At 32.8% G+C, this 15912-nt stretch overlaps 2 protein-coding genes across 5 annotated transcripts in view; one reads left to right on the plus strand and one right to left on the minus strand.

Moving 5' to 3' along the window:
* Positions 1–15912, minus strand: part of HS2ST1 (heparan sulfate 2-O-sulfotransferase 1) — a 310493-nt gene that overhangs the window by 251457 nt on the left and 43124 nt on the right. For all 3 annotated transcript variants that reach the window (XM_077120374.1, XM_077120373.1, XM_077120372.1), the window contains exon 2: positions 958–1049. In XM_077120374.1, the coding sequence (XP_076976489.1) occupies positions 958–976 (19 nt within the window). In that variant the 5' untranslated portion in view covers positions 977–1049. The remainder of the gene's footprint in view (positions 1–957; positions 1050–15912) is intronic.
* Positions 1–15912, plus strand: part of SELENOF (selenoprotein F) — a 40731-nt gene that overhangs the window by 14275 nt on the left and 10544 nt on the right. For both annotated transcript variants that reach the window (XM_077120378.1, XM_077120377.1), the window contains exon 2: positions 599–766. In XM_077120378.1, coding sequence (XP_076976493.1) covers positions 599–766 — 168 coding nt within the window. The remainder of the gene's footprint in view (positions 1–598; positions 767–15912) is intronic.

Below are 15912 nucleotides of genomic sequence, written 5' to 3' on the forward strand. Positions count from 1 at the left end.
AATTAAAACTTAAGAAAGTTACCTTGCCCCAGCTCACACATCTTCTATGTGGTGGAACTAGTACAAATCCATTTTTGTTTCTGATGTGCTCAGGCCTTCCTATACTGGATCCCATTGCATATATGTTTATAAGTTATGATAGGAACCTGGAAATTAATGTAACTCTAAGGACTCATTAATAGATGCTAAGGTCTTAAAATGAAGTGGTGATTCCTTTTTCTTCTAACGAAATTGCTTTAAAAAATAACCGCTAAATGTCTAATAAAATAATGATTCTGTGTAATATCATACATATTATTAAAAAGTATATTGTCTTTTTTTGCCAATCCATATTTTAGCTAATCCTAAAGATGGCAAGTTTTTAAGAAAAAGGCTTGTGAGGGATATGAAGGAAATAGGAGAAGTCAGAAAAGACTCTTGTATGAAGCCACAGGATTTTAAAAAAATTAAGAATTTGTCTCCAAATAAAACGTTTCTCTTCTTCAGTGTGTTAGATTTTGATAGGCCCAGTTATCTTATATCTGGAAGCTCTAAAATACAAATTTTATTTTTTATTGTATTTATTTTATTTGTGTTATTTCTCATTCTTTACTTTCAGGTATCTGCATTTGGGGCAGAGTTTTCGTCAGAAGCATGCAGAGAGTTAGGCTTCTCTAGCAACTTACTCTGCAGCTCTTGTGATCTTCTTGGACAGTTTAACCTGCTGCAGCTGGATCCTGACTGCAGAGGATGCTGTCAGGAAGAAGCACAGTATGAAACCAAAAAGGTATTGCTTTCTATTATGTGTCTTCCATTAGATGTTTTGGTTGAAATATGGTAAAATATAGTAAATCGCTTAATCAATTTAAGTATAAAGAAGTATCTATTATAGTCTTTGGTTTTAGAAATTCAACTGATTTTTTGCCTGACCCATTAGATTAGTCAAATCAAATAAGAAAGAAAAGTATGGTTCCGTACCAGAATCCCATTCCACCATGGTTGTGGCAACATGTTGCAGCAGAACCACTATAGCACACTTGGATCCTATAGTTCTCCAGTCTTTGTAACTTCTGGCCAAATAAAACCAAAGAATAAATTAAGTCCTTTTATTCATTTTTGTAAGAACTTAGTATTATGATAAAATATGAGGTGAAAATAATATCTAATATCTGACATAAAATTATTAATAGGCAATAGATTATTACTTTTCATCTAATAAAGACTATAGTCTTAATTTTAATTCACACCTTTTACCAATATTTGCAGACACCTAATCTCACTTGTAACTTAAGAAAATTTAGCCAAGAATCTAAGTAAAATCTATTGTTATGCTTTGAATATAATGAAATTCAAACTGAAATTATTGTGAATTTTCTCATTTAAATCTTCTCATTAAAATCCTCAGATTTCTTTAAATTATAAAGTGGCCTGAAAAAATCATTCATATTATCCAAATAAAACTGAATTAGTGAAATCTGTGTGTTTGGGATGAGAAATAATTTTAACACCTCTCTCTTATGGTTCCTTTAATCTCTTTGATTTCTTCATGCTGAACTCTATTTGAGGTGTCATGGTTCATGAAGCTTTCAAACAGTAATTGAATCTTATGTTAAGTAGTAAAAGTTCATTCTTAACACTGAATATAGTTATATATTTCTAAAAGAAAAACACGGGATAAGCTTTTAGATTTAATATTCAGTCGCTAAAACCTAATGATTGAATTCTTAATATGTGAACCAGAAATTCTCAGTTTTCAAAATATCAGACATAAGCTAGTAATGCATTTTAATGTTTAGAAGATCTCTATACACTTAAGTGAGTCTTTAGTGTATGTAAATAAAATCTAATCAAGTGTTTTAAGCTTGATTTTAAATTGATTAAGATGTAGAGTTTAACTGGTTTAATATAACCATTCTCCCTTGTTTGTTTTTTAAATGAGATATTCATATGGGACAAATTCCTCATGGAATGTATATGAGGCATCCTCTCCTTATCTTAAAGCTATTTTTATGTGGACTGTACTATTCTACATGACCAACAGTGATTATTCACTGAGATGCCACGCTTACAAGGATTAAATAACTAGAAATATTTTAAAATAAACTATCTTTATCACATACCACCTTCTTGTGATTAAGGAAAATTTGAGAGGGTCTACCCTGGAAATGGTATCAGATGTGCCTAAATTGTAAACTAAGTGCATGTAAAGGCTATTTTTACTTTTTGCCGTCATAATAAGTAATAATTCTGCATATATTCATAATACTACAGTTCTGTGATAAAATTTTCATAGAACTATACTTGAACCATGTGCTTTTAACTTTTCAGTTACATTCTTGTTCAGTTTTCAGTATTAATTGAGCCACCTGTGATTTCTTGGCACCTTTTAGTGGTTACATCTTGACAGTAACAATAGGCAGGTTTGTCAGTTAATAAGTGCCCAACAAATTACAATCTGGAATGATTGTTAAATCTAATGAGCCTGTCTCCTAAATGTACTTTGGTTTGGTTTGGTTTGGTTTGGTTTGGTTTGCATGGGCAGTCTCTGGGAATCAAACCCGGGGCTCTGGCATGGCAGGTGAGAATTCTGCCACTGAGCCACCGTTGCCCACCCCTAAATGTACTTTTTGCTAAGTCCAGTGTTCTTTCTTTGCTCTTTGGACCCAACCTCTAAGATAAACTTATTTGTCATTAAGCTTTTGCTAACACACTGTTGCACAATATGGGTGAATATTTTTCTTAAATGAGCACAATGAAACCAAAACAGCAAGAACATTTAGAAATATTGCTGGAAACATAAACATACTGGATGTTGGGTAAACCCCTATTTAGATATAAATCACACTGAAGTACAGAAATATGACTTGATTTAGACTGTGCGGTACTATTGTCTGGATTATTGGTACATGATCATAGATAACACAATACATTTCTCACTCAACTCCAGTTCAAGGTATAATTTTGAAACCATAGTTTAATCCTAGTTAATAAAAGTAAAAATTGGCAATATATAGACTAATGCCTTACATTAATAATACCTAAACATGGCCATATTTGTGGGTATGCAAATCATACTGTGATTTTCAGTTCTTTAGAAGAAAAAGTTATAATTTATACACAGGAATGTTTTAGTCAGTGCTGTATAATAAAGAAATATTATCAGAACATTCATTTTGGCTTTTGCTTAGTTGCGTGCTTTGTGGGTCTGTCCAAGGACGAAGAAGATGAAGCTAATACTTTTTAATAATGCTTGCTAACAGAAGCAGCTGAATTTAGATGCTAATAGCCAGAAGCATAAAATTTGCTCTTAAAAACTTACCCACAAACCTTACTTCTTGCACAAAATTAATTCAAATGGATCATACAATGTGATGTTATTGTGAGCCATTGATTGTAACCATGTCAAGAATGTATGTTTTTTGTTTACAATAAAAATATCAAATAAATGGATCATAGACCTAAATGTAAGACATAAAAGTCTAAAGGTTCTAGAACATAACATAGAAGAAAATCTAGGTGATCTTGAGTTTGGTGTTTTTTCAAATACAATACCAAAAGCATGAGCCATGTAAAAAAAATTTTGATGTTCGTTCTAGTTTGCTAACTGCCAGAATGCAACACACCAGAGATGGATTGGCTTTCAATAAAAGGGGATTTATTTAGTTATAAATTTATAGTTCTTCAGAGGAAAGGCAGCTTTCAACTGAGGTTCTTTCTTTCGTGGGAAGGCACAGGGTGATCTCTGCTGGCCTTCTCTCCAGGCCTCTGGGTTCCAACAGCTTTTCCCAAGTGACTCCTTTCTGCATCTCCAGGGCCTGGGCTGAGCTGCGAGTGCTGTGATGAGGTATGCTGAGCTGATTGGGCTGCATGAAGTTGAGTCTCTCATTTAAGTACCAGCCAATTAAATCAAACATCATTCATTGCAGCAGGCACTCCTCCTAGCTGACTGCAGATGTAATCAGCAACAGCTGAGGTTCACATGCCATTGGCTCATGTCCACAGCAATAGAACAAGACACCTTCACCTGGCCAATTTGACACCAGAATGTAACTACACAATGTTAGACTTTTAAAAACTTCTGCTTTGAAAAGAACACTGAGAATGAAAAGACAAGCCACAGACTGGGAGAAAATATTTGCAAAACACATCTGGTAAAGGATATATATTGAAAACATACCAAAAATTCTTAAAACCCAATTTAAAAATGGACAAAAGATCTGAATAGACATCTCACCAAAGAAGAAATACAGATGGCAAATAAGCATTTTAAAAGATGCTTAACATCTTATATCGTTAGGGAATTGTGAATTATATCACAAGGTACACACCTATTAGAGTGGCTAAAATCGAAAGCATTAACAACAACAAATCATGGCAAGGATGTAGAGCGACAGGAACTGTCACTCATTGCTGGAGGGAATGCAAAATGGTTCAGCCACTTTGGAAGACAGGTACTTTTTTACAAAGCTAAACACAGGCTTACCATACAGTCCAGCAATCACACTCCTAGGGTGTTACCCAAAGGAGTTGAAAACTTAGGTCCACACAGAAACCTGGACATAAATGTTTATAGCAGCTTTATTCATAACTGCCATAAGAAGAAATTACCTATCAAGCCAAAAAGATTTGGAGGAACCTTAACTACATATTGCTAAATGAAATAAACCAGTTCGGAAAGAGTTCATAAGTATATTCCAACAAAATGACATTCTGGGAAAGGCAAAACTATAGAAATAGTAAAAAAAATCAGAGTTTTACGGCAAAGGATAAATGGGATTTTTAGCACAGTGAATCTATTCTGTATAGGTGGGTTATTTTTGTTCTGTTTATAATCTTTTCAATTCTGTGAACTTGAACTTACTTATGACAGACATTTTTCCACCCTCATCACTTTTTTAAGATTTTCATATCTGAATAATAACAACTTCAGCTTCTTTCAGGCATTTTTATTGTAGAACTTTTGTGTTTGTCCTTGACTGGTTATACACCCCTATTCTATAACTAATACATGTTCTTCTATAGATCTTGATTTATCAAGATCTTGTAGTCATGTTGGTTTCTCTTTTCTTCTTCTTTAAAAATATTTATGTAATTTGGTTTTTTTCTACACTTTCTGTTTTGTATTTACACCGCCCTCATTTCTGAACAACTAGTCTGGTTACCAAACCAGAACACCTTCTTGGAAATAAGACTTCACTTAGCTGAATTACACATTTATATGAGCCAATAAGCAAATAATTTCAGTTTAATCTGTTATTCAGTCAGTCTAGATCAGAAAAAAGTATAGGCTCTGGAACCAGACTACTTAGCTTGAAATCCACTCTCTGGTTGAAAGGCTACTCTGGAGGTTGCTCTTACGCAAGCTTCAGTTAGACATTGTTACCTATCATAACTTGCAAAAACATTCCAGCCAATCCTACAGAACACCTAGGGCAGTATATAAGAATCTACAAAGGTTCCATGCACTAGAGTAACTTTCCAGAAACCTACAATTTCCAGATGGGTTCCTGGACCATATAAATCCTGAAACCTAGAGGGCCCAGCCTCTCCAGAACATCAACTAGTTCCATCTCCCTACCCCATATTATTGACAGCCGCTTCCAAAATGAAAAAGTTAGAATGACCATAGTCCAAATACCCCTAAAGAGAGGGATAGAAAGATCAAAGGTGATGGTGGAGAAGATAGAATTTAACAAATGAATTATGATTGCTGAGTCATTTAATTGATATCTCTTTAAGTCTCCAGTATCTAAGAGCAGCTAGAAGTAAAAATCTAAAATTGTGGAATTTAACCCATGCCAAACTCTGAACTCTGTTCTACAACTAACTGTTGTGCTGTGCTTTGATATTTATTACTTTTGTGTATATATGTTATTTTACACAAAAAAGAAAAAAAATGTCTATTGTGATGATAAAAAAAATATTTATTCCTTCTAGCCTCCTATATTCTAGAGCAGCCAAAAGGAAAAATCTGAGAGGATGGTATGGTTGCCCATGACAAACTCTGGGATCTGTCCTGTAACTACTTGTTGAAGAATGCTTTGAAAACTATTGCTTTTATCTTTCTTTGCTTTGTGTATATATATATATGTTACATTATGCAATAAATAAAGTTAAAAAAAAAAATCCACTCTGCCACTTAGCTAGTGATCTTGGACAAATTACTTGATCACTCTTTGGCTTGGTTTTTTCATCTATAAATTAGGGGATGATAATAGGACCTACCATATAGGGTGGTTGTGAGAATTAAATAGTTAATACATGTATATATGGCTTAGAATAGTTTCTGGTATACAGTAAGTACTCGGTAAATGTGAGCTGATGGTGATGGCAGTAATAGCAACAGTAGTAGTATCTGGTTTGCTGGTAAAAAACAGGAACAAAAAAATTTGAAGAAGTCAGTAAATAGCATAATGATGATCGATTAAGAAAGTAAGGTTAAAAGAAAATAGATAAGCAATATAGCATAACTTGCTCCACTTTAAGCTCCTGGATGAATTGAATCAAGAGGAAGTATCTGATGACAGTTTGAGTAGTATGAAAACATTTCTTGTTTATAACTACTTATCTCTATGTGAAACAAAACATGGAAATAAATTAATTATGGCAGATATAATCCAAAATTTCAAATTTTCAAGCCCTGCTAATTGAGACATTTTAATAAGGAAAATATCACAAATTTGAACTTTAAGAATGTGTGCCATTTTAGTGAATTAAAAATATTTTATGAAAGATTGAATTTGGGAAGAAAAGGCTTTTGCTACTAAAAAAAAAATTTTTTAAACCTATCAGTGAAGAAGCATTCAGTTTTGTCAGGACAGACCTATTCTGAAAATTGAAGGAGGCCCATATTTTAAAGTCATTTTAGAATAAGATGTATTACTGATTTTCAAGCATTTTCAGATGGCAAAGTAGATGGAAGCCATGGTATTCTTTGAATTCAATAATAGTATGGCAGGTAATAAATTATATGTTTACAATATTAAAGGAATCACTGTGAAAAAGGCAGACTAGCAAACTAATGACAAGTATTTCTAGTTTTTCCACTGACATTCCTCTGCTACTTACATCTTTACACTTGGTAACATTACAGAGAATGTTTTTTGTTTTTTTGGTTTTTTATGGTTTTTTTTCTTTTCCAACTTAGCAACACAGGAGGTTTCATATCATTTATTGTAAAGGACGAAACAGGCATTTTATATTTTATAAGTGAAAGTAATTTTTTTTAAAAACTGTACAGATTAAGAAGAATTTTTTTTATTTGAATTTTGGCCTCAACACAGAATACCAGTACTGGTCCAGGAAAATAGCTCAGCAGTTCAGGTATTTGAGAAAGAGCTTTTATTTCCACTGACTCAGAAATCTCCTTTTCAGATAATAAGGGGAAAAAAAGAATGAAAATATTTACCTTCAATAATAGTCTTAATACACTAAACTTAAACAAACATGCACCTTAGTAGTGCGTAAAATAAATTCAAGAGTATAGTTGGATCTATTCCACTTCCCACTCCATTATCTAATTGGAGTTAGACTAATTTGAATTGATCAGCTTTATATCACAGCATTATCATTTTCATACACACATTTCACATTTTACATGCCCTCCATGTAGGTCAGATGCAGAACAGAGAATATGCACGTCTGTAGTTCATTAGAAGTTTATTCCCTTCTTTTTTGACAAAGGTTTTTGAGAGACAGTTGAATTTTCAACTCAGCTTCATTGCTTATTTAGAACTCGGTACTATTTTTGCTTCTCATCTTGAAAATGTTCATAGTAATTCCTACTATGAACACAAAACTACTGTAAAAAAAAATTTAGGAATTAAATATAAAATACCAGACTGGCTTTCTGAAGGTCCTTTTTGCATTTATAGTCAACAGTTTTAATAACACAACCCCATCACTATTTTTTATTTTTAATTATCAAATCTTTATTCCTCAATTTACCAGTTTTTAGTAGCTGCCATTTTAATGAGTGTTTTTTCATGGATTTATCACCAAATTATCTTATCTAAGGCCCAACCACACAACGTTTTAAATCTGTTACCTATTTTTTTCTCAATTCTGTTAAAAGAGCAGCAAGTGTTGGGTTATATTCAATTTACATGGAAATTCTATGGCCAATTTCAGAATAATTCAGAAGCCAGCTTAAACAGCATCATTGAAGGCAGTGGCAAATTTTAAACCTATCAGAAACAGAATACTACTAGTGTGTAAAACATAGAAGGATGAAATAGAGGTTAAGCTAACTATGCATGAAATTGTAGTCACTGAAGAAATTTCACAGATGCTTAAAATAGTTTCACTTTTTACTGTGTCTGTAACATCAATATATGAACTAATTTCTTCAAAGGAAACAAAAATATAAACATTTTTCAACAGATTGTTCTAATTATAATATAAAAACATTTCACAAAGAAACTTTTTTAAAGATGAATAATGTTTGACAATGGGTCAGTTTCAAAGTATCACTTAAGAATACTTGAATAACAACCATACTAAATAATGACACAAATATTTACTTGACAATAATAACTACTAATATTCATTAAGTTCTTATGCTGTTCCAAGAACTTTACATGAATTAATTTATATAATCCTAGCATCAACTCTTGTAATTTCCATTCTCTCCATTTCATAGTTGAGGACTCTGAAGCATGAATATCTTAATTGCCAAGTTCACACAGCTAATAAGTAGCCATAAATATATGTATCATTTGTGTATGTCAAAAAAAAAGTTTTAGAGCTTATCTTATGGAGTTATTTAGTTGAGGTAAAAAGATTATTTAAAATTTTTTTTATGTTTTTTAAATGTGTTATTTTGCCTTGAATATGAAAAATAAATATAGTTGGCTTTTGGGGGGTATTTACAAATGAGAATCAACTTATATCTAAGCATATTAAAAGATTTTGTCACATCTGCAGATTGTAATGTTTCAAGAGGAAGTAACCCTTAAAGTCATTCATGGTCTATCACCAGGCTGCCTTAAACTATGTTTCTTAGACACACCTAACTCAGAATCATAATCAACTTTGCATTCACACACTATTTCTTCTTTGTATAGGCTGTAAGAATGCCAAAGTAAGACAAAAGTCACTGCCTCCAAGCAGTAGAAAAAAACAGACATATAAGCTGGACTGCTAGAATGCCATTGGCAGGATATTCTTTCTTTGTTGGACTAAAACATGACGCTAATGTACTGAATGTAAGCACTAAAAGAATTTTAAAATAAAATAAATGAAAATTGGAAGGAGGAGAAAATCAGTAGATCTCTTAAAGTTGATGGTAGATTGGAAATTGGTTAAAAAAGGGCTGACAATGCAGAGGCCTGAAACAGTATGGTAATCTAAGATAAATCTCAGGTATCTTGGTTATCATGAAAGATGATGGTTAGGTAAGCCTGTGAGATTGGGGCTTACATACCTTGATAAGAAATTTAGATTTTATCCTGTAGGCATTGGACCAAATTAAAGGATTATAAACACTAAACAGGTATCATATTTGTATTTTAACACCTTTTGTTGGTGGTGGAATGATAGTTGATAGGGCCAAAGAGAATGCTATTTCCAGAAAAATAACATAATTATTTTCCAGAGAGAAGATATAAGGCCTTGAAATGAACATGGAGTAAGAATAAATTTGGAAGAGATTTAAGCAGTAAAAACTGCAGGAGTTTTTCACTTACTGGACTGAAGGAAGAAAGGGATGAGGGAGATGATTCCCAGTATTCTAATTTGCGGAGCTGGTAACCCCACAGAACAGGGCTACAATAGACTCAACGAATTGGTGGCTTCTTAATGGAATGGTAGCGAATGGGTGAATGGATGGATGGGAAAAGGGAATAACTTTTAACAGAGCATACCCCCCTTAAGCTGCAAACTACATTTTCAATTTTTGAAGAAATAAGTATTAAAAGCTTTAATTTAGAGAACTATTAATTTTATCCTGGTACCATAATGAATTCCAAAATAGGTAATATGCTATCAAAGAGTGAGCAAACAATTAAAATGTGTGGAATGCCCTAATTGCTTTTTTTCTAGTGTTATATTGTTGCTCTTAAGTTTTGCAGAAGATTTAAACCTTTGGATTATTGTCTCTGCTCTTAAAATATATCAAGAGATTACTTTCTTCAGTTTAAGTAGAGTATTATATTTGTGCCAACTGTTTTTTTTTTTTGCTGTCAGATGTAACCTTTCTTAAAGAGTATCATATTTTCCCCTTTTAATGCCAAGCAATATTCAGTATTGGAGTGGTTTCAACACCAAACAAGGAATTAAGTTTTCTTTTGAATTCAGGCTTTTGCTGCCATATATGTCAGCTTCATGATCAGTTTCTGACAATAGCTACTGAATGTTGAATGCTGAACCTTATTTTGCCTGGATCTCAGTTTTTCAAATTAATGGAAAATTAGGTTGTATTGTTTAAACACTAAGAGGAAAAAACGTATTTTCACGTTCATTACTATACACTAAATGTTTGTTGTTTTCTAAAAAAATTTTTTTAAGTTTTCACTTACTACCATGAGACAGGTTGATTTTACTTTAAAACTACTTACTAAAGAGCTATTCAAGCTTAGGATTATTTTTACCAATTCCTTAGGTATTTTGACTTCAGGAAATAAAATTGTCTTATTCAGGTTGTCTCAAATTATTTCTTCTCATTGTGTAATATTTCCTAAATATCAGAATTAAATGTAGTATTCCCAAGTGATGACCATGGATCGATCATTCCTACTTCTAGCTGAAGTATATGTGGGGGAGGGCATTGTTTCCAGTTAAAGTCTCATGGTTATGGTCTCACAGCCTTGTTGATGAAATTTAAATTGTTTTGGGGGTATTTCTCATATTCATACATCATTGAAAGAAACCGGTTTCTTTTTCTCATGCTTCACAGTTTGGTCTGATGTAGAATGTGGTGAGGGCAAAGAAACATTTTCAATTTATTTTATTTTTGTGTGTTTTGATTGAACTTTTTAGTGGAACATAATATATTTATGGAAAAATTCCCCCAGTGTATCCTTACCTTCTTTAGAGCCTAATTTAAATTAAGTAGATAATACTTTACTTGTTTTATAATTTTTCTTCTCAATCTCAAGGCAGGAAGTGAGACCCTATAAGAAATAGCATGTTAATAATGTAGTAGAATAAGTTTAAACTTAGTGAGCTTCCTTAGGCATAGAGTCATTCCTTTCTATTTTTTTCAGAGTTCAGTAGGAAAGACCTAAAAATAAGTTTATTCTCAGGGGTATAATATTGGAGAATTTATATTTGCGAAAGCAAAATGGATTTTTTTTCCCGAATCCTCAGTCTTCATTGCTCCTAAGCAAATATGCTATCAATAAGTCAGAGTAGGTATGAAAGTGTAACAGATACACTGTTCGCTTTATACTTTGCAAGAAATCTGTTGCTTTCGTGGCCTAAATGATAAAATTCTGACAAAAGCTTAACTGGTTCACAAAAAATTTAGTCTATAGTGTGCAATTGTAGCTTATTGTTTCTAGCACTCTGAGTACTTTTTAAAATGTCAGAAAGTTTTGTAATTTGATGATGAACAGTGAATAAAAATTTAAAACAGCAACAGATCACTAAACACAGGATTTTGGTGAAAGCATTTTCCCTGAGAATTAATTGGCCAAATTTTGCTAAGAATAGCTTCTGAGTGGTACATTTTTCCACTATATAAAGGAATAAAATTTATTTTAAGAAATTACACTGGCAATTAATTTTTGGATGAGTGAGTCTCGTATATTTGAGCGTATCATAATTGCTTTTTAGATTAGGATCTCAAGACATAACATTATTCAGATTTTATCATAGTATAGCTGTACTTATTTATATTTAAATTCCTTTATTTTATTTTAAGGGCAAGCCATCAGTAGACCAATAAATTAGTTACCCTCCTACCTGAATTCTTTTCAGTAATTAACACTTTTACTTTTGTACACCTAACAGTATTTTCTTCATATTACTACATAATATTCATAATTATGTCACTTAATGCTATTTAATACTATAACATAATTTAGCATATTAATGTAATTATTGTGTTAATGGAAAGTTGGTTTGAAAATTTTTAATATGAACAGAACTAGCTGTTTTGGCAAATAAAAATATTAATTATAGTTTTTTCAGAGAGTCATCACTTTTTTCTAATGTTGAATTTCTTTCAAACTAAAATTTTGCCTTTAAATAAAGGTTATCCAAAATGAGAAAATATGCTGCAGCATTTATCTTGCTTTAGTCATTGCTTATCCTATTTTCCTTTTAGAATTAATTTGATTAGACTATTGAGCCAAAGCATACTCTGTAGTGTAGTGTAGTCCAAGGCAGGAGTTCTCAGCTCTGATTGCATATAACACAACGACTTGGGGAGCTTTAAAAGTAATAATAATACTTAAAATACTGATTTCTGGGCCTCCTCCATCACAGATCCTAATCTAATTGGGTTGGACTGAGTTCAGAGATCAGTATTTTTCAAAACCTTTCCAGGTGATTGTAGTGTATAGCCAGTTTGGGAATCACTAGTCTAAGGTAATATGCATTTTGAAAGCTTGAAAAATTTTGCAGTGGCTGTTCTAATTATAGAGGAACAATAGATGTTAGCCCTGAATAGTACAGGAACAGAAAACTGCATTAACCATGCCTGAAGTACTCTACTTGAATTTAACAAATGGTGTGAAAGAAAGTATTATAATAATAGTGTTCTAGTTTGCTAGGTGCCGGAATATAATATACCAGAAATGGAATGGCTTTTAAAAAGGGGAATTTAATAAGTTGCTAGTTTACAGTTCTCAGGCCGAGAAGATGTCCCAATTAAAGCAAGTCTATAGAAATGTCCAATCTAAGGCATTCAGGGACAGATACCTTGATTCAAAAAGGCCGATGAAGTTCAGAGTTTCTCTCTCTGGAAAAGTACATGGTGGATATGGTCAGGGTTCTTCTCACATCTGGAAGGGCATATAGTGAACATGGCATCATCAGCTAGCTTCTTCTCCTGGCTTCCTATTTCATGAATCTCCCCAGGAGGCATTTTCCGTCTTCATCTCCAGAGGTCGCTGGCTCATGGACTCTGCTTCTCGTGGCTATGCCATTCTGTCCTGCTCTCTCTGAATCTCTTTCTTTCTCCAAAATGTTTCTTCTTTTATAGGACTCCTGAAATTAATCAAGACCCACGCAAATGGGTAGAGATATGCCTCTACCTAATCCAGCTTTCACACTCTTGATTAAATCACATCTCTTGGGAGGTGATCTAATTATAGTTTCGAGCATACAGTGCTGAATAGGGATTAGAAGAAACGGATTAGGATTAAAACATGGCTTTTCTAGGGTACATACATCATTTCAAACCAGCACAAATAGCTACTGTCATTTGTTTAGCATTTAAAGTATCCAGGCATTTTGTTCATATATATATTTTTTTAATTCCTTATAGAAACCTGGGAAGGTTGATAATATTTCTTTTGTTCAAGCAGCAGTTGAGGCTCAGAGATTGATTTGTCTAAGAGGCCATGTTGCTTGTAAGTAGCAGAGCCAGAATAGGACCACATAAACGTTGACTTCATAACTTGAAATCTTTTCACCATACCATGCAGTTTGAAAATTTGATAATTTGACTCCGCTTAAATAATTCAAGGTTTAATTTTTGACATGTTTCTTTAGAACCATGGTTATCATCATCAACAAAAATATATTAGTATTTAGTGCTGGGAAGTAGTAGAAAATTTCTGGCTTGAACCAGGTTTACAGATTTCGTTGTTACGATATGGTATTAGCAAATGCAATACTTGTTTAAATTCAGAAAATTTACATAACTCACAAGTGTTATAATGTTCAATGTCAAAAATTATTTTGAGAGCTGTCTATCATGAAAGACAACATAAATCAGTTTTATCTTACTATTTATATATGAACCTTTTTGTAGCAACATAGTTGAACTTGAATTATAACAAAATTATAGCACAAAATAAAGTGTTGACCTTTTTCTGTTGGTGAAACCTCACTACAAACCCTTACTAAATAAATGGGAAATTTCACAACAAGAGATTGATTAGGTAGATATGAGGGAAAAATCATATATTTCAACAGTTTTACTACCAGGAAAGGAGTATATTGTTCCAAATATACTCAATGAAATAGTATGAAATGCTCACAATCTAAATTGGCCTACAAATAATATTCTTAATAATAATTAAAATATATTAATTTAAATGGAAAAATCAGCTAATCACAAGCTGGAATTTATTTTAAGAATGGATGAAAATCATTTGTTTTTAAATGAGAGCATCTTCAAAAATCCTGTTACACCATAAGTATGTGGAATCTTGAATAGGGCATGAGATTTTTTGGTTTGTCCAGGTTAGTGTGATGCCCTGATGTATCCCAGAATAATTTAGGCAGTGAGTAAAGTATTTCCTTTGGGGCACTGGGGGAGAAAGGAGGAAATATTCATCTTCCCCATTTGGAGAAATTCTGATTTCTCCCAGGCAATGGGGACAAACAAATCACTGGACCAAACCCTCGATCTTGGGGTTTACCCCTATGATACTTAATCCTGCAAAGGATAGGCTAAGCCTACTTAAAATTATGCCTTAGAGTCACCCCAAGAGAGCCTCTTTTGTTACTCAGATGTGGCCTCTTTCTCTAAGCCAACTTAGCAAGTGAACTCATTGCCCTCCTCATGGAACATGACTCCCCGGAGTGTAAATCTCTCTGGTTTGGGACAGAACTCCTGAACTCCCAGGATGAGCTGGGACCCAGCATCAAGTGATCCAGAAGGCCTTCTTGACCAAAAGGAAGAAGAGAGAAATGAAACAAAGTTTCAGTGGCTGAGATTTCAGAGTCAAGAGGTTATACTAGAGATTATTCTTATGCATTATATAAATATCCTTATAGTATATGCATTATATATGCATTTAATATGCAATATGCATTATATAGATATCCATAAACTTTTTAGTTTATGGTATATTGGAGTGGCTGGAGGGAAGTACCTGAAACTGTTGAGCTGTGTTGAGCTTGATTCCTGAAGATGATTGCATAAAGATGTAACTTCTACAATGTGACTGTGGGGTTATGAAAACCTTGTGTCTGTTGCTCCTTTTATTCAGGGTATAAACAGATGAATTAAAAATATGGATTAAAAAGTAAGTAAATAATGGGGATAAAGTATAAAATAAATTAGATAGATGGAAATACCTAGTGGTCAATGAGAGGGAGAGTTAAGGAGTATGAGATGTATGAGTGTTTTCTTCTTTTTTTCTTTCTCTGGAGTAATGCAAATGTTGTTAAAAATGATCATGGTGACGAATACACAACTATGTGATGATATTGTGAGCCATTGACTGTACATCATGTATAGACTGTATGTGTGTGATAATTTGTCAATAAAAATATTTTTGTAAAAAATCCTGTTACAAATAAGGTAAATTAGTGATAAAACTGAGGTGGTTAGATATTTCTTACTTCCTACCTGAAGGACCTTATCAATTATCAGCAGTTTAGGAAAACCTAGTAATCATAACTAACATGGAAAAGATAGGTACTCCAAAGAAAGAAAATGCAGTTTTGTGTACCTATAAAAAAAAAGAGGCCTATCATCTTGCTATTAAAAATTATATAGCTTGCTGCTTTAATTTTTCTCCTCTGTTTAAATATTTCCCTAAATGTTTAAGAGTTAGCGTTTTTCTATGCCAGTGATATAACTTCAAAAAGTAACAATGCTAGGGTTGAAATTCAGTGAAAGTCGAAGGAATCAAGTTTATTCTTTTTCATGCTTTCGTATTTTATATCCTAATGAATTCCTATTATTTATAAGTACCTTACATTTCATTATGTGTGAATTTTGATCTGTGATGCCAGAGATGTTTATGGTTATATTAAAGGGCATTTAAAATTTATCAGAGTCTGGGTTAAATTGTTTACTTGCCATGAAAA

Source organism: Tamandua tetradactyla, chromosome 11 (genome assembly GCF_023851605.1).
Source record: "Tamandua tetradactyla isolate mTamTet1 chromosome 11, mTamTet1.pri, whole genome shotgun sequence".
Lineage (NCBI taxonomy): Eukaryota > Metazoa > Chordata > Mammalia > Pilosa > Myrmecophagidae > Tamandua > Tamandua tetradactyla.